Genomic DNA, 20,548 nt, shown 5'->3' with positions numbered 1-20,548 from the left:
AGAGGATAAGCCTGTCTAACAAAAGCGTCTCATTTTGGCAGAAAATAGCAGACTGTTATGAAAAAAAGGCTCATATCGTGTTGTTTTGTTGATAAGTGTTCTATCTTGAAAAGATAAAGAACAGACCCTGGATGTAAAATGAATGCATGACAGACCATGTGTCAGCTATGTCCTGTTTTCTTTTTATTGGGATAATGTGTAGGTGTGGTTATAGAGTAAAAAGTGGGAGTAAAATAATAGTGATTGCTGGCTAATAATCAAATATACAAGTGTAATCTTACAGTTCTATTTACAGGTTTCATTACATCTATGAGTCAGTTGGAGGAATAATTAATTTAAAACAATCATATGAGACAGTTTTTACACCTGGAGGCACTGCCTTTACCTACTGCATGTTTCAATATGCAATGTGCATGTCACATGTGTTAGCACCATATATGGTGGGTGAGTTTCAGTGGTGTGGTTTGATGGATTATGGAGTCATTTTGTCGTGCTATAGATGTGACACTGTCGTAACCTAAAAGCTTAGGGTTGTTGTGCTGTTGCTCTGGTGGTCCCTGTGGGGTATACGAGGTTACACTGAGGTTACATTCATTGTCTCTTCCTAAACCCCCAGCTGTTGACATGAATGAATTAATCTATTCATCATTTATTCATGCGGGTGGAATTGATTCTCTTCCCACTCTGACCTGTGCTGTTATAACAGTCGGTTGAGAAGTGTTCAAGAACTGTAATTTCTTGTTAAGTCATCTGTGGGCAGGAAGAAAGTAATATCTTTTTAACAGTAATGGTTAGTTTCATATTGGCATCCATTACTTGCATACTTCATTTATTACATGTATTTCGAGGAACTGTTTCCACAACCCATTTCCTATTAAAAAAGGTAACTAACTAAAAGGTAACTAATTAAAATGGCAGTGGGAGCATACTGTGGTGGAGTAGCATTAGCTTTAGATATAGTGATATAATTTAATGAACATGTTGTCAAACAATGTGTATCAGTATGCTATAGAATATGAATACTAGTTTTATTACACAGATCCAATATAATATAATTATTTTTCTTAAGTGTGAAAAAAAAATCTAATCTAATATAAATCTACTCACTCACATGCATTTACACATAACTCCTGTATCAAGACTAAATATCTGTAGGAACGTATATTTCTACCCTTATGCATTTACAAACATTGGGAAAATGTATGATGTTCATTTTGCTCACAGCATGCTAACATTAGAGCAAGTCAATCACTGATCCCCTGCCACTTTCTCCTCCCCCCTCTCTCCCCCAACCTATTTCCTTCTTCTATTCTTCTATCGACCTGCTCACACTCTCCAGGTCCTGAGGAAACGGTGATGTTTAATGGCCGCCCCCTTCCGAGGTTGGAGCCCTTGCAATCATAGATCCGTCATCAAGGAAAAGCTCTCATAATGGCAAGCCCTTACCTCCAGACTGCACTATTTGACCCCTCCTGTAGAGGGTGTATTTGCTGAGGGAGGGGTAGTGAAACTGGGACAAGCTTGCCTGTGAAGATAAAAATCACCCAAACCATGTAGTGTACCTTTCTCCAAGGCGGGGGGAGGGTCTACGTTTGAGTCTGGTTTATTTTTTATTCATTTCAGTTTATGTAATCTCTGGAACAGATTTGTGCTTGCTTGTTTAAAGAGTGCATGTGGGTGTGGACAGTGTGCGAGGTGAGGAGAAAGTGACAGAGAGGAAGAAAGAGAGAGAAAGAGGGAAAGAGATGGTCCTCCACATCACCCCTTACTCCAGTGCCTGTCTGCACTTCCTGGATGGCTTATCATGGAGCCTGGTGTTCCCCAGCTACTGGCTCCTGGACCGACTCCTGGCCTCCTGCGTGGCGACCTCACTGGAGAAGCGTCAGCGTTCCCAGGACCCATGCTCCTTCCTCACCCTGTGTGTCCTGATCGCCGCACCCCTTTACCTGCTCCTCCTCCTCGCTTCCCTGCCTTTTGCGCTGCTGGGCTTCATCATCTGGGCTCCTCTGCAGGCCATCCGCCAGCCTTACCTGTACACCTACTCCAGGTAGCCACTTTTTTATATTATTGACACTTGGAATGCCTTGGTACTCTAAGTTCAAACAAACTGGTCACACGTTCTCATGCTTTGAATGTACATGTAACCCTCATGATTGTATCATCAGTATAAAAGATGAGCAACCACATTAGAAAATATTTGGTTCTTTGAAGAAATAAAATAAGCCTGCACATAAAAACATCAGGAGAGACATTAACTATGACTCCCAAGGTGTTTGACAGTTGTCAGTTTCATTGTTTCTCCTAAACTATGCATCAAAATGGGTTTCTGAATCAATTTGAGGTGAAAAATAGACCATGCAGTTGCAGAGTCATGCTTCATTTTATATCTGCTGTACCAGTTATTCACCAGGTTTGGAGATTTCGAGAGGCAGAAAATGGAGTCATTATCTACTGTAAATAGTTTGCTTACTCGTCTGGCTTCCAGCTGCCAGGCTCGGTGTGTTCTCAGTGGGTGTTTAGTTATCCAAACACCCACCCAAGTGGCTACCCGCCATGACCACCAACTTTGAAATATTGTATTAGCTCTGTTTTCTGTGGAAGAACAGCACTGTCTTCCAGTAATTCTGCAGATTTCCTAGAGGCACACAATGTAAAATGTAACAGACATTGCTTTTGTTACCTATGTTGGTCTCCAATAATTATGCTGCTGCCCAACATTAATGTGGTAATGGTTCATTGAATTTTTCGGGTACTACCTTTTTTCATAATGTAAGGTCAAAGTGCAGTGAGTCAGTAGAGAGCAGGATCAAGAAGCAGTAAGAGGATAGAGCTGGGAAAAATGAAATAAAGATAAATTATTGTGGTGATATGTGCAATATACAATAAAAGAAAAAGATAAATTTGAAAAAGTATTGCAAGTGCTGACAATATCTCAAAAGTGAGACTGCCAGTCTTGCTTTAAACAGGAAAGTTATTAAAATGTTTCTGCCCCATTTAACAACATAATTATAATCTACCTTTACAGTATCTGTGGGTGGTTGATAGAACTTGTCAGAACTTTACCTGACTATTATTGGTCAGGTCACTGCATGCTGACATTTCAGGCTTTCAAAACTCACTTTTCAGCCTGTACTTTAAATGTGAACTACTAAGGCTGGGTACAACACCATCATACCTATGTCACAGAGAGGCTACCATAGATCAAAGAAACAGGAGGACTGCTTAAAATGATATGGTATTTTCTTTACTCACCTTGTCCAGACCAGACAAGCACGAGGCTGAGCAGGGCCAGGCAGGGCCGGGGGGTATCGGGGAATGGAGGCCCCAGGGCAGGAGCTTCTGTTTTAGCAGTGCCAACGTTTGCCTGCTGCCTGACTCCCTGGCCAGGTTCAACAACCTGTCAGACACCCACAGGAGAGCTTGCGAGGTGGGGAAGAGGATCCGCAATGGTGCCAGTCGGCCTCAGATAAAAATCTACATTGACTCACCTACCAACACTTCCATCAGGTAGGGAGCGCATCCTCAAGATTTAGTAGCACAAGAAAACACATTTATTTTTGTCTTAAACAAAAATCAAATTGTCTCCTTCTTTGTCTTCCATTCATCAGTGCGGCATCTTTCAGCAGCCTGGCCACAGGTTTCCGCCGTACCTCCTCTCTTGACCATCGTCCAGACCAAACACACACCACCAATGGCCCAGCTGACACTGAAACTGAGGCCCTCACCGAGTGCCCAATTCACCCCTCAGGTGCCACCAACTGCCCCGTTCACCCTACTACAGGAGACCAGGGGTCCTCTGAATGCCCTCTTCACTCAGATGGAGCAGACACTACAGCAGACTGCCCCCTCCACACCACAGGGGCTAACAACAGCTCAGACTGTCCCGTTCACACCTCAGGGGAGGCTCCAGACTGCCCCATGCATTCCACAGGGCCACAGAGTGGCCCCGGCCATCATGACTGCCCCATGCATGGGGAAGGGACCCAGCCAAAACCCTCCCCAGACTGTCCACTTCACACCTCAGGAGTTCAAATCAGCATCAGTGCCCCAGAGCCAGACCCCCAGGAAGAGGAGGCCGAGAAAGGGAACCATCGGCCCGGGGAGCAGGCAGGGGGAGACACGGGCAGCATGACTGCCTCGAGGGAGTCCCTCACTCGTTACCATGGAGGTGACAGCGGTGGAATGATATCCTCCAACAACACCCTCTCTCACGTTCCACGCACGTCAATCTTTAAGCGCCCAGGACGGAAACGCCGCCACGGAGACGAGACATTCGACCATGAGATCTCTGCCTTTTTCCCTGCCAACTTGGATTTCCTGGCACTACAGGAAGTGTTTGACCATGGATCGACGACTAGACTGCGGCGTCAGTTGCATCGCTACTTCCCCTACGTGCTGAGTGATGTTGGGCGGTACGGCTGGAAAGGCTGCTGCTCCAGGTTCAAATTCCTGAACAGTGGACTGATGCTGGCCAGCCGCTATCCAATCCTGGATGTGCGCTACGAGTGCTACCCCAACGGGAGAGGGGAGGACGCACTGGCAGCCAAGGGAGTGCTGTTTGCCAAGGTCAGACGTTTTACTTTGCTTTCTTTTGTTTCTTATCCACCTGTGTTTTCATCATACTGATGCACAGATTGGAATGCTCTCAGTCAATGTGAGATTCTAGTCATATTTAAAGGATGGCTGCTACACAATCAGGAAAGAGAAAGAAAAAAGAAAAAAAAAAGAAATTACTTTTTTCCCAGAAGCTCACAGAGGTTCCCTGAAGCTCTGTAACGTTTTCAATCAATTTAAATAACTTGATAGAAAATTCTGATTAGTCTTTGGACAACTTCATTTTAAAGTTTTGACAGAGACAACCTTGTCATTTTTTTCTTGGTTTCACAAATTAGTTTCAGAGTTGTTTTTGCTAAAAGGTCAGTGTAAAGACCAGTTTAAAAAAATGTCATAACTAATAACTCAGTTTATATTTAGACAGGGTGACTTTTAGGAGGCCTTGACAAGACTGCAGGACAATAATTTTTAGTCAAAAGCATTGCGCAACTTGAATCATCTCCTCACTGTATTTTTCCTCTTTCTGTTCACATTGCGGAAGTAACAGGCAAATCTTCCTTTTTTCTCATTTCATCTCATTTCAAACTGAGCTGAATTAGAACTAAATGTCACTGAGGGCCTAATTTTATGCTTTTCCTGCAGCAGAAATGTGGCTGTGCTCTGATCGCTGCTTGGTGCTTGGTGCCGTTTCAGCCGAAAGCTAATCTGGTCATCTCTCACGCCACTATCTGTTAACTTTGGCAAGGCAGTAATTGAATCTGCCCCATAAGTCTATTTATACTAAATTAAGTTTTTATACATTTGTGAAAAAGGGTGAGTGTGAAAGTTGAAATGACCCTCAAGCTGTCTGTATTAATTACTGTAGATAACCATAGTATGGCAAAGGCATCATATTGCAAAACAGTTCAACATCAACCGAGTTTAGTTTTCCTCTTCTGATTCTCTTTTACCGTAAGAACTGGGATAGACAGATAGCATCAGACAGATAGCATAGCCCTCTATCTTCTCTATCTCATAACCCATTTGATGCCCTCATGTGATTAATTCCACTCAGCATGTTTGCTGCTCTTTTGTCACAGTGTTGCTGTGATGGAGAACCTGCAGATTGCAGACAGCACTTAAACACACTCACTTTCACCCACATCCATTCAAGTATAACACATTCAGCATTGTGATGAGTGCACATGCCAAGATAATTACAGCAAACTCACAACCTTTCACCTCTCCCATAGTTGTGGGGAGAAACAAAAAAATACATGTTGCCTTGTGTTTCCAGGGCCTTTAGCATCAAGTTAGGTAAGAAATGAGCTGAAAAGTTTAAAAAGCTATTTATTCAGAGGGAGTTATATTGATTTTAAAAGCTGTGTTATAATTTAATCAACATTTTAGGTGTACCCATTACAATGCAACAGAGATACCAAAAGACTCATGCTGGGTGCAGACAGGACTTTTACAATTGCATGCATTCATATCCATCAACTGGCTTTTCTCAGATTCTCCATTCTCTTGTGGCATTTAACACACAGTTTGCACTTTACACTTTCATGTATAGGTACTTGTCCCGCCCCCCTAAAAATACTGCTCACAACACATTGTGAACAATAGTTGTTACTCCACAGAAGAAGGAATGTTGGACTCTTTATTAGATATATAACAAGACTAGTCTACAGCCATGCTAGCAGCTCTGTGAGGCTGTACTTAGGCACAGCCGTAGCTAAATGCTAATGCCAGTATGATAACATGCACACAATGACAATATAATGTTAACCTGCTGATGTTTAGCAAATATATGTTTACCATTTTCACCATCTTCCTTTAGAATGCTGGCATGCTAAAACTAGATAATTAGCACTTAACACAAGGTACTGCTGAGGCTAATGGGAGAGTCACGGGTTTTGCAAGTACTTGGTCAAAAATGTAGGGTTTGGACAAAATTTAAGACATGATGATGGCACTAGATGACTGTTGTTAGGAACCAAACTTCATGACAGTCCATTCAATAGTTGTTGAGACATTTCACTTAAAACCACAAATGTCAACCTCATGGTGATGCTAGAGGAAAAGTCAGAGGATCACCAAAGTCAGTAGAATTCATCCTCTGGAGAATATGAATGTCTGTACAAAATTTTATGGCACTCAATTTAATAGTTGTTGAGATACTTCAGTCTGGACCAAAGTGGTGGAAGGATTGACAGACCAATATTGCCATCCATAAAGCCACGTCAATAACACGGCTTCAAACATATTTAGAAATAAGATGATTTCTTGACAAATGTGATGTTGAAGACTTTGAAAACATTATCAAATTTAAGAACTGATGACATATTTTAATTTTCCCCCATCAAGATATGTATTAAATTAAAAATCGGTTATAACAGTCATTTATATTCACTAACCACAGGTTTATTCACAGTTACTTACTGTAATTGATTGGTTTACTCCATTGTATACCTTGTGTGGAAGTTATTTCTGTGGTCCAGGAATCATTATTCTGCAGTCAGCGCAGCACTTTGATGTGAGCTCTGAATTAGTTCTCTATTAAGATTTGTCGTTCGCATTTGTACACACTGAAAACCCTCCTTGCTCATAAAGTGATCATATATGGAGACTCAAGAATTGCTCCACCTCCCAACCGTCACTGAGGGAGATCCTGTCATGTTTCCCATTGCAGTCTGACGTGTGCCAACCGTAACTTTTAAGTCCTGGAGTCCATTAGAGACTTTCAGCAGTAAGACAGATCTCATGTAGATGTGACATGACATTATGTGCAGTCTTAATGCATAGAGGAGGCACTTTCATAGTGGTTCCCCTGTGCCTGCCCAGGAAGCCAGATGGGTTTATGACACGTCAACCACTGCACTAATGCAGTGTGATGGGGTTTCTACAGCAGCTACCAATGTACTTCTTCCTGTTTGTGATTCTTTGGACCTGCAGTCCTTCTTACTCTGTATTAGAAGAAAATACACAGAGACACACACAGGTTGTCTGTCCTCCATGGAGAGAAAAAAGTTCATTAATCAGCCTCATTCTGTGACTGTCAGGATGTGAGTCTGGATTGGATCCAGGTCCTGCTGGGCCGGATCCACTTCTTTATGTGACCTGATGATGAGGATGGGTACCTGTATGTACTGTGTGTATGTGTGTGTGAGCCTTTTTTTGTTTGTGTCCGTACATGCCCTTACATATACCAGATCAAATAAAGACACACTTCATCACAGCTTGCATGCTGACAGCTTCATTCTGTTAACCCTGCCGCCTACTGACTGTCACTGCAGTATACAAGCTCACCTCACATCCCTGTTTTCACCACCTCCTCCTATATGAGGTCATTCCAGGTCCCGTTGACAAGCTGGCTGTCAGCCACCTGGCAGGTACATGTCTCAATGCTAGCTGCTCATGCTCCCAACTGACAGCGAAGGAAACCAAACAATGTTGAACAAATTTATTCCCTTTACTGCTAGGAAATATAATGCCAGCTACAACCACATGTCTTCAAGTCCAGCATGACTGACATATCTGCCCCCTTTACTGTAAAATCTCCCTTCATGCTTGGATTCTCAGATGTTAAAATGTGTTTCTGTTTACTCAGAGCACATTTGCTTCTCTGGTTTGTCTGCTGTAGTCTGTCTGGATTTTTATTCTGAATGAGCCGTTACAAAACAACAGGCTACAGCTTGTTTTAAAGAATTTTGCTGTGATTAATTGGTGCTCCATGATTAGAACAGAATATTGGACACATTTGAAACTGTAATTTCCAGAAAACTGTTTTGGTTTATTCAAAAATACAGGAACAACCCACTGTGAGAATGAAAGTTCATTGTTAACTTTGGGAATTATTAGTTTGATAAAAAATAGTCACTGGTTCAGATGATGGTTCAGTTGCCATCACATTACCTAAGCATGGAACAAAATAACATGTGGTCATATATGGGGGAAAATGTTAACCTCTGTCTCTGTGGTGTCATACCTGAATGTCCTCCTTGATCTTTTCCTTTGAATTCCTCCCAGTTGATGCTGTGACTGGGTTTAGGTCAGGTGTACAGACAGCTGATATTGTCTTTTTCTGGTGTTCATTCAGGTACTTGTGCAGGGTCCTTGCTGTTTCACAGAAATAGTGCTCTCACAGCTGTTAAGTGTGTGTTGTTACATACATAAATGCTTGCATGAGTCATTTTTGAAATGCACATTGGAGGATTTTGGAGGGCACCATCAAACAACCAATTTGTGATGACCTAACATTTTCAAAGTTGAAGTCTCCAAACACTCAGTGTTTCCTGAGTTTGAATTGTCAAATGCCCAAACAAGCTAATAAAACGAACCAGAGTTCAAATAAACATTTGAGACACTGTTAAGAGCCATTTTGTGTGCCATTCTCTAAACCATCAATACTAAAGGAGCTTTTAAGAACCACACTTTTTATCTCTTCCTGCAGTGAGCTCTGTCCCATCTGCGTGTTGTCGCTCTCATCAATGTAACACAGTTCAGCTTTAGATTTTGCTACAGCCTTTCCTTATAACCTGCCTGTTTCATGGCCAGCTGCAGGCTTTGATCTGCCTTCTGTTCATATCTCGCCCCTCTCGGTCCTCCAGACATCTTGGCAGCTCTCCAAGGCAGCATCTTGTTGTGAACCCTGGCTTCCCCTCCATGAACCTTTTGGTCATTGGTGCTCATTACGACTCGACGCTCAGGCTCACTTCGCCGCCAGCTGGGATGCATCTCATTAGATGCTTTTCATTTGATGTACCTGATGTTCACGCTGTGTTTGTCTTTGCGGCTATCAGATACTGTGTTTGTTCTTTTATATCAAACACAAGCAAGGATTTTCAGTCATAAGTCACTGTTAAAAGTGGTGATCTTTGAAATCCCTCCTTTGTCCATTTTGTGTTGTTTGATAGTAAGCTCTCATTACCGTGATGCTTTTGTCCTTTTTTTCACCTGTCAGTCAAAACCATAGACTGTAAAAAATAATGGACTTAGCCACTGTAATGTCACCCATTAGTTTGTGGACTCCCATTTTGAAGCCTTGAGTTTGCATTTTGACTGTGGCCATGTTGGATTTTGGGGGCCAGAAGTGATGCTATTCGGACAACAGGGTTGGAGCTCACCCTAACGCTAGCTGCTAGCTTGGTTCGCACAGTGTATTAACAGTCTATGGCTAACTGTGATAATGCTAATGCTAGAACCATTAAAACAAAATGTACTTACTGGAAAAAACTGAACATTCGACTCCTTAGAGGGTCTTTTAGTACAACCAAACACTCAACAAGACTATTTTATGTGACCAAAATGTTACAATTAACTTTCATGAACTGAAAACACATTGAAATAGCGACAGCTACGGCTAATCCTATACTCTGTGAATCTGGTATTATGCCATGGTTACATTACCTAACCAACATTGTCGCCGTGGTAGCAACTTGCCTGTGACGGCACCCAAAAAAAGCAGCCACGCCCTTAATTATGAATAACTTTAAGCCTTAATAAAATTTAAACAGGTGAGTTGTATAAAAATTCACCTCCTGTATAGTTGTCATAAAGGGGAAATTAGCTATAGAGACCAAAACTCTTTTTGTACCAGGCTGCAAACATGTTTATTTTTGCTGTTAAGTTGGGCATTTTAACATGGAGTTCTATGGGGATTGACTCACTTTTGAAGCCATTCTCAAGTGGCCATTCAAGGAACTGCAGTTTTTGGCACTTTGGCGTTGGCTTCATTTTTCAGCCCCAGAGGTTGCCGCTTGGTCAAAATACTGTGGGTGGTGCTGTAACACCAGCTTCCCTGGATTATCTGTTGATGATGTTTGAGTTTCCATAGGTGACGCTCATTTCTTTTTCTGTTCAGCCATTAGAGCATCAGTGTTCATACTAACTACTTTTTTTTATTTGAAACACACTATATCATCATAAACCTTCCTGTAACATGCAACATTTCTCCCTTAAGTTGTCAGTTTCTGTAACCATACTGTATATTACAGCTATTGATTGTAATATGCCAAAGGTGTATTATAAATGATGTATGTGTGATAAACTGGGGTTTCCTCAGTGTGTAAAAATTATGATCCTGCTCTGGCATTGTTGGAGGACATCACCAGTGTCGCACAGACATAATAAGTGAAATTGTGTTTTATCTACAGAGGTGTCTAAAAGCAAACTGTTGATAAAGGGAATGTCTACATCCATATATGCCTAACTGTGGGAGTATGCACAGCTTTATAAATCTGACAAGTGCACATGCATATTTCTACAGTACCAAACATAATTTTAGTCTTGAACCTACACACAGTTTTATATCTTTATACCTCTAATTACACCAAATGTAAAAACTTGCCTGAACCAATATCAGTTTGTGTGACTTGTGACATTAATTATATGCAAATTTTATATGAAAGACCAAAAACTGTATTGGACCAAAAAATGCACAACTTGTCATGATGTTACAAAATGAATCAAACATACACTAAAACCTGATATTGCATTATAGATTGTTTTTGATACTGTCCATTGTGTTAGAAGGAAATCATATTGACACATTAGATCAACCGTTATTTATCATTAAAACTTCAGTCTGAGTAGCTCAGTATACCTAGAAATTACATGAATGTCCATATTAGACGATTCTGCACCTCATAATTTTACACCCAGTGCCAACATTGACTTGGCAGCAACTCGTGTGCTGTTCATGTAGCGGGGCAGAAAGTAGAGAGTGGTGTGGAGGTCGGGGTGGTGGATGGGTGTGTGGAATGTCTGAATTAAAAGCAGAAGACCATCATTTGCATCCTGCAATTAATGTTTGCCTTTTAATCAACTGCAACCGTATTCTTTCCCTAAGCTTAACCAAGTGTTTTAGTTGCCTAACGCTAACCATACCGTAACCATAATTTATCTGCTATAACCATCAACTTTCTCTAACCTTGATCATACTTTAGTTACCATTTTAAATTTACCATTTGTATGTCAACACTAAACATTGTTAAGGGTTTTGCATAATCCGTCAATAGTGATGCTTTTGTTTGACAGAGAGTTCATCTGAGAATGTTGGAAATGTATTACAATGATGGATTTTAATTATTATTTGCCTCATTCAGAGAAACACCTTTTTTTGACAAGTCAGAAAATTATTCAGCAGTTCTGGTTTACACATATTATTTGTTATGGCCTTTTTTGTACAGACAACTGCAGACCACTACTTCTTTTCTAGTCCTTACAGCAATACACTATATTTTAAGACACTTTGGGTCAAAGTATCTAGCATATGATTTGTGTTTATCATTGCAATGAACCGATTCTATACCAAATGAGCCCATGATGTCAAAAATCGACCTCCAGCCACCTCAGACTGGGTTTTTTTTCAATTATAATCATGTTAAAACTGTTTTCCTATATGAATTAATTCTCTAGAAAATCTAACCAGAGGCACACACACATTCTCATAATTTCCCGATGGATGTATTTACTTGGAGAGCAGCAGCAGGTCAGCAACATAAATCTGGATTGTCTCTTGTGGAGTAGTGACGCACTCAAGAGGAAGAGAAAGGGAGAAAGGGAGAGAGAGAGAGGCAGAGATAGAATATTAATTAAAAATGTCTCCCTAAAGAGAGAGCCAGCACTGGCGCAGTAATTAAAGCTTTTCAGTCTCAACATTTATCCCCTCTTATAATTATTTCAAACTACTAAGTGCATGGTTGAAGAGTTGCGTGTGTGTGGTTGTGTGTGTGTAAATATGCAGTTTAAATGCATTACTACGGATTAGGCTTCAAAACAGGGACACACTCAAATCTAGATTTTTTTAGAATGGAAATCAATGGGAGAACTCCCCAAATCTCCCTCTATTCACTATTGATTAGCTGTGTTTATACAAACGTTAAATGATCCAATTCCTACTCAATTTTCCAGTGTTTACTATATGATATAGCTGTATAGCTGAGACTCAACTTTAGCAAAACAAGGACTTGAGATTTGACTTGGACTTGCCTAAGGACTTGACCTGGCACTTGAAAGTCTCATCTTAATTTATGTCTCACAACTGAAATTGAACTTGTCTCAATTGACTTAAGACTTGAATTAGACTTGTTTTAGTTGAACCAAGGCTTGACTTGAACTTGTCTTGATTGACTGCTGACATGAGTTGAATCTGTTGCAACTGACTTTAGACTTGACCTGTATCGATTTACCTGAGACATCATTTGAACTTATTTTGATTGACTTGGGAGGTAAGACTTTAAAAATATCTCAATTAATAAAAAAGAGTGAAATTAAAGCAACTTTGCTTTAGAAAAGGTAGAAGTTAAGTAATAAATTGTCTGCCACAGTAAAGTTAAAGCAGTCAGCTGCATTCAGGATACTATCCAGACACCAGTAAATCTCTAGCACCCCATAGGATTTACAGCAGCAAAACACCCTTTGACTACACTATATTCCCTAAAGATATCACTGCTGCCAAACTTACAGTGAAAGGTTTCAAATTTAAGAATGTCTGCAGTTTTATTCACCTGGACAGACCGACAAACAAAACCATAGCTCATCTGTCACCCTGCTGCTTTCTGCCCTCTGTCTGTCATCAAGACAATCTGGCTGCTTGGTTTTCAAGTGAAGCAATCAATCTCATGCAAGTAATGCAAGGTGAAATCTTCACTCCTCGTCTGATGGTAAAGTTAAGGTAATTAGTTACAGCAGCCTTCAAGGTTTTGTAATCAGGCTTTCATAAATCAGCTCGGCTTCCAGTGTGAAATCGCCTCTCACAGCTCATTTCAGTTCCGCTCAGTTCTTTTTCAATACCCCATAATAAGAGGAAGTCTTGGGAAGTTTTAGCATCTCATATCTTGCACTCTGATTCATTTTCTGTTTTATTTTTAAAGAAATGCAGTTAATTTCATCCCATGTTATTTTTATTCATACAGAGCAGAAGGAGAAACACTTTTCAGTATAAATTGCTTCCAGTTGAGGCTTTCCTGTGTCACTACACAGAACTCCAATTAGCGTCGGCATCATCTGAACTTCTTCTTCTGCAGAGACCACTGACAATACAAACACATTGAGAGTCTATTCTTTCTTGCATGCATGAGTGCGTACACACACACACACACAAGAGAAATTCTTCAGGCCTCTTGTCAGTTTCAGAGTGCACACACACCTATTGAAGCATAGATAAGCCCCTGAAATATTAATACAGAGCACAGCATGCAGGTAGAGAGAAGAGCAGAGGGGAAGGAAGAGAGAGAGAGAGAGAGGAAGGAATGAGGACAGAGTCAGGAGAGATGGGGGAAACAAGACAGGATAAGATGATCCGATGAAACTTTAATGCTCCCTGTGAACTCAAACTGCAAAAGTAAAAGCAATGAAGGAATTAAGTCATGTAACAGAATCAAATGTGGGTCTTATATTATTTTTGTAATTATTACACATAGTGGTTAAAGCAGACTCAGTGGGAAAACTACCACTGTAATTTATGGATCTAATTACAGTTGGAATATTAGTACTTAAAGAAATAGTTTGATCTTTTGGGAAATTCGCTTCTTTGCCGTCTTGCTGAGTTAAATGAGAGGATCAATACCACTCTCAAAAAGCATCAAGAATATTTCCCAAAATGTCAAACTTTTCCTTTAAACATGGATTACTAAAGATGTAATATTTATTGTGTATGGAAATATGGAAAGTAAAATATACAGTAATACAGGTTTCAACCTACTAATACAGTCATTGACTCACACCTTTTTCAACATTATTAGAAAAGTTAATGTACCATCTGTTAGTGCATTTAAGAAAATTGGACAAGTGTTTTTTTGCTCTTCTAGACACTTATTCCATTAAGAGTAATTGAATTAGTGCCTCAAATCTTTGGAGGGAAATGTATGGCCTTTGTAAGGTATATTTACTGTGCTTCAGTCTACAGTGTGAGCTTTGTGTTTGGTTTTAAAGTCAGGCTAATTAGGCTAATGCTTTATTATGGTTTTTAGGGTTTTTCATTAGGAGCTCCGCACAGATACCAAGCCAAAACATTATTGGCAATCAGTTTCCATTTGTCTAAATGAAAGTCCTGTCCTCTGTGGGGTGCTGTAACACTGTAGCTAAGTCGCCAAAGAGATAAATACTGATTTCTTTCTTCATTATAGTAGACATGAGTTGATCGTAAATTGTGCACATTTGTTTTTAACTGATTGAGAGCATCACACATCAGATATGTTTTTAAGTTACTGCTGCTTGAGGTAAGAGGCAGGAAAATGGCTAGTGAGCAACCAAACATCAAAGTAGTTAACTTTACAGAATGTATATATATATATATATATATATATATATATATATATATATATATATATATAGAATAAGCAGTGTTCATATTTTAAGTCTTGTTTTTTGTTTGTTTGTTTCAATCTTGTTCTTAAGTCCACACTTTAAAGCTGCACTTATCAATATTTTCATATTAACAATGGATGAATTTACCATGACTAATATGAAACGTGTTGTTCCTCATGACAAACCACAGAGAATTATCACTCAACTCTGAAGTTCCCCTCAGCTCATTGTTCTGGTTTCTGTACAGCCCACAACTTTACTGCTATGGTTCAGTCTCACCACTCCCATCAGCATTGTTTCCCACAGCAGCAGTATATGCTCTGAGCAAAAAAGCTCTGATGGGCATAGTGTACAATACCTACCCAGAACCAAACAGCAGACAAACAAAGTTAGCAATTAGCTGATGGATTTAGTGGAGCATATAGCTGCTAAAAGCCAGATATCTTAGAGTGGATATTGGATTTCTTCAGGTGGAAACACTACTCGAAATGGATGTTAATCTTTCACCATGGCCATACTGGATTTGTACATAGGCAGCTGTTTGCTTACTTGTTCACACCTTTACAAAGTGATAATAGGTCAATGTTGTGTTTAAAGATTCTTCTGCTGCCCCAAAGTAGCAAAAATTAATAATTTAATCCAGATTTAAAGTTTTGTCTCCAACTGTCCGACATCCATTAAATCTACCATTCCTGCCATAATTGTGGTCTCATGCAGTTTTAAAAGGGAATAGGTGAATACAGCAGACATTTGGGATGCATTCACTCTGGGGTTTTTCCGAATAAATTGCTTGGATACTGAAATTTAACTCTGTATTTGTTTCAAACCTGTGCTGCTTGACGTAATGGACTCTATTGTAAAGTTGTGGCTATTGGAGTTGCCAGATCTCAGCAATGAAAATAGTGAGTAATATTCTATCATAACTGATAGGACTGACAGATCCTATAAAAAATCCTATAAAGTGATTTTCATTTTTTCTCATCCTTGGACTTACTCATGATAAAGTTTGAGTCAGTGCAAGTTGCTCTGTTTAGCATTAGTGGCTGTGGCTTCTCCATCCATCCATCCATCCAGGTTACTTTTCTACCATGGAATATATAAAAAAACATACACATTCATATTCAAAACAGAGCACCTTGTGGAAACCCACACTGGCTCAGGGAGAACATGCAGACTCAACACAGAAAGACCAGCTGTTCTTCTGTTAAATAAAAGAGCAGAGAGGTGAAAGTAGTTTTCCTGCTTGTCAGAGGATTATTCTGAGCAAAAACCCTACCAGACAGTGAGCTTTTAGGGCAGCAGATGTATTAACTGGATAACAGCACATTGAATTACTATAATGTTGCGACTGGCAATAGTCACTTTTGGTTAAAAATGCTCCATTTATGGATTGTTACTTACATTCGGTAGTAAACGGAGGTCTAATTCTATGACTTCTATAGGAGCAGTTCACCTCTTATGATATTCCTGTCCAAGGGTGACTCTAAGCTGGCCTCTATGAGGGTGTATTCTGTCTTGTTATAGATGTTCTCCACCCAGACGCCTTCTCACTTCAAACTAACCATACCCACAATCACATCTCCCTTTCTCTGCAACCCTTTATTCCTCCTCCTCCTCCTCATCAGTCTGTATCCACCCACCAGCACTTCAGAGCTGCCAGACTCATCCTTAGCCTGGCTCTGTGTTATGTTTCTGTGTGGCTGAAGGACTTCTAAACACTGATGCTAAAGGTGTCTGATTAAACCTTGAGTGATGTTGAATATATTGCTGCTTTGCTCACACTCTGCTGCCTGGGGAGTGGAGAAATTGAGGTTGGCAAGAAGTACTAAAAAATGTATAAAGTGTATGAGGATGTGTTGAAAAAATAATATCTCTAGTGCTGTGTTTAGCTCACGCTGATTGATTCAGCCTACCTCTGGTGCAGAACATCACACTTTAGAATCATGCTGTTTGATATTTCAAACAACATGACTGTAAAGAATGAACAGCCCAAACAATTTGTATTTTTTCAACTACTGTTTGTTCACTTCACATAGTTTTGTTGACAAGACTAGTTTTCCCCAAACGTGTAGGCTCACTCCAACCCAGATACATCATCTTTAGGTCTTTCAGTGGAGTATTACATTGAAGACACTGGTGATGATAGCAAAATACCAGAGGTTATTTTGCAGTTGTTGCAGATGGTATCAGTATAGAAGCCTTTTGTTTACAATGATCAATAGCTGACTTTTTTTTCCTGCTGATGAAGAATGTTTTGCGCCCCTGGGACCATGGCAAGCCATTCATAATGCAGTGAAAAATGTCAAGACTGCAAATGTCAGTGGGAAAATCAAACATATTTTTTCAAGTAATAATCAACACCATCTTTATGTAGAAAACTGCTTTTTTTCTATTTGTTCTATTTGTTATGATCATACCTATTGGTATGATCATAGATACCAGTGATTCAGAATATGTCTGGATAATGAAAACCTTGAATGAATGAATAAACAAAAATGAAAGCTAATGTCAGCATGCTAACATGCTCACAATGACAATGCTAACATGTTGCTGCTAAGCAGGCATAATGTTTACCATGTTCACCATCTTAATTTAGCATATTAGCATTTGATAATTAGCACTTAATAAATATTACATATTCTTGCGGGGAACATGAATGTGTGCACCAAATTTGATGGTAAGTCATCCAATAATTGTCGGGACATTTTACGCTACAAAGCAAAAACGGAACCTTACAGTGGTGTTAGAGAAAAGTCAGGGAATCACCAAAGTCTTTAGGATTCATCCACTGGTGACCATGACTGTGGCAATCCATCATTATTATATATTAGCCATGCAGTTAGCATGATGTGTTTTATGAGACTTAAACCAAGAAAAAATCTTTAAATGGGAGACAGAACATTTCTGTAGCCCAGTTTTTTCATAGTATACTACAAATGTTTGCCACAATATGTGTAAAACTGCACATAACAGGCAAATGTCTGGATGTTGGGATGCTGATCAGCTGAGACAATACAACACACTGTAGACAGCATTTTTCCAGCAATGCTCACTGCATCGTCCCCTTTTTTAGTAACATCAGTCAACAGCATCAAAATACATGCTAATGCTCCAGCTGCAGCAGACTGCAATCAGCTATTAGAGCACAATCAGTGCAGAGAAATATGTGTGTACAAACTGATTTAAAATAACGACAACAATATTATCTGTAAACTTATTAACATTTACATTTATACCTTTTTTCTATAAGTTACAAAAGTTCAGTTCAGAGTGCTTCAATCCAAATGTTATTTCTATTTAATTTAAATATTCAATTGAATAAATTCTATTTATTTAAAACATGCTTATAGTTTAACTGGTATTTCCAGTAACATATATACTAACACACACTTTCCATACATATGAAAGGACCTATTACATGCTCTGTGTTTTTTCTCCATATTCCCATACCCTTCTAATGTGACAGATGTTGATATGCTTCTAATTATGATATGAATATGCTTGATAAAATCATATTGCATCCACATAAAGAAAAAAAATTGAAGGCCTTATTGATTAATTATGACTTAGAATCTCATAGTAACAAGACGAATCTCATAATCTCATCATGTATCTCATAAATATCTTATAGATACAATCTCATAATTACAAGAGACTATATCTATATACATTATAGATATGGTGTATATATAGCATATATAGAAGTATATGTATATTCAGAAACTATATGTAATAATGAGACATGGATCTTGAATTTCAGGATCTCATCTTGTAATTATGTACATAATTATTATATAATTATAAAATAATGTAATTATTGATTATGTCATAATTACAAGATTGTATCTAAATTATGTTTTTTCATAAATACAAGATTAATCTCTTATAATACATATATATATATATTAAAAATATTAGATATGAATTTTGAAATTCAGATTACAGTCATGTAATGGTGAGAAATATCTCATAATTATTAGATAAGGATCTTGTAATTACAAAATATGTAACTTATGATAATAATATTTATGATGATAATTATGATGCAACATAATTATTAAAAGAAACAGATCTCATAATACATACATATACATATTATAACGTTATCATTTAAAGACACATAATTGTGAGATTTTTTTTCAGTTGTCAGCTGTTAAGTCATAATTACAACATACAGAAGTCTTAACAACATTACATAAATATGTCTCCTTTTTTTTCTTTGGTGAATGCAATGTGCTTCTCTAATGCTTCACACCTTTAGTATATTTTCACATGGTACATATTTGTCATTATTTTCTTCTCCCAGGAACCCCTACTCCTGTTACGTTGCACCCCTAACTGCTGTTATTAAATCACCGCTGTAATGACTCAGTTTCCCCACAGGGATCAATAAAGTTTCACACCTGGCATGTTTTACATACGCAAACACTTGTTAAGTGGGTTTTGATATTGCTTTTTTGAACACAGTGCACTGACATCATGTCATGTTTGTCTCTGGTCCCCTGCAGGTTCACGTGGGCACCTCCCATCAGGAGCAAAGGGTTGTGGGATATCTCACGTGTACGCACCTCCACGCCATAGAAGGTACAATTAAAACTCAAACTCTCCATCTCTCACTGTTTTTCTTTATCTCTCAAAACACACACACATCCTCATACACACAACTGAATGCACATGCACATATAAATGTATTTATATGATTTCCATGACACTGTCTTTCACTTTTCAAGGCTGTTTAGTACTAAGAGTGGATCTTAGCTCTGTGTGCGTGTGTCTTTGTAATTGTCTGGCTCTAGGACAGCCAGATAGCAACAATAATACAGCGACACACATAGCCATTTGTGTGTGTGTGTGTGTGTGTGTGTGTGTGTGTGTGTGTTTGTATGTCCAGATAGCTAGATAAATGGGCGCATCAAAACCCCTGCGTTCCTCCTCCTGCTGTTCCCATGGCAACTGGCTCAAGCTGTTTAAGGCGTCACAGCCCTATTTAAAGCCTCCGGTCGATGCCTCCCTCATTTTTTACCAGAGACACTTCTCCCACCTTCGCCTGCTATTCTGGGCTCCTCCTACGCTTCTCACAGGTCTAAATATAGCAGTGCCAGGGCTGTTTCTAAAGATACATCAAACATAAAGCCTTTGGGGGGAGGGGAGTTGGATGTGGAGTAAGACAGGGAGAACGGGGAGGAAAAAAGGGGGAGGAGCACTGAGACCTGATTTTTTTCTGGGAAGAAAGAGTTTTTTATGAGAAATCTTATAGACAGAAGATCTCACATACAGAAAATATATTTAAGAAAAAAATAATACTAAACTGGCTGTAAATGGTTGGATCTTTATCTGAAAGTAATCTGATTCGACATTTAGTATAGTATTCATTGTCTAGTGTCTAGAGTACTATACGAGTGTAGTGCTGATATGAGCGAGTCTTGTGTGCTGTTCCTCTCCTACGCACCTGTTATGACAGCTTCCCAGGTGTGTAAAAGCTCCTGGTTGTAGCATCAGTACTATAGCAGCAGCAGTAGTAGGAATTTTATCAATGTGTGTTTCAGTGAAATCTTGTTGTTAAAGAATAGGGATAAATCAGGGCAAGGATGCATTAATAAATGTCTTTGGGACTGAATAGGTTTTGAGTTGAGATTTAAAACACTCAGCAGAGTTTGATGACTTGTTTCATGATCTGGGAGCCAGGACAGAAAATGTTCAATGA

The 20,548-nt window shown here is 39.2% G+C and overlaps 1 protein-coding gene across 2 annotated transcripts in view; it reads left to right on the top strand.

The window, feature by feature from the left end:
* Positions 1-20,548, top strand: part of smpd3 (sphingomyelin phosphodiesterase 3) — a 69,619-nt gene that overhangs the window by 31,619 nt on the left and 17,452 nt on the right. For both annotated transcript variants that reach the window (XM_042413009.1, XM_042413010.1), the window contains exons 2-5: positions 1,340-2,047; positions 3,262-3,507; positions 3,609-4,566; positions 19,353-19,428. In XM_042413009.1, coding sequence (XP_042268943.1) covers positions 1,746-2,047; positions 3,262-3,507; positions 3,609-4,566; positions 19,353-19,428 — 1,582 coding nt within the window. In that variant the 5' untranslated portion in view covers positions 1,340-1,745. The remainder of the gene's footprint in view (positions 1-1,339; positions 2,048-3,261; positions 3,508-3,608; positions 4,567-19,352; positions 19,429-20,548) is intronic.

This window comes from Thunnus maccoyii, chromosome 5 (assembly GCF_910596095.1).
Source record: "Thunnus maccoyii chromosome 5, fThuMac1.1, whole genome shotgun sequence".
NCBI lineage: Eukaryota > Metazoa > Chordata > Actinopteri > Scombriformes > Scombridae > Thunnus > Thunnus maccoyii.
Note: the sequence above shows the minus strand (reverse complement) of the source record. Positions and strands in the feature narration are given on the sequence as shown.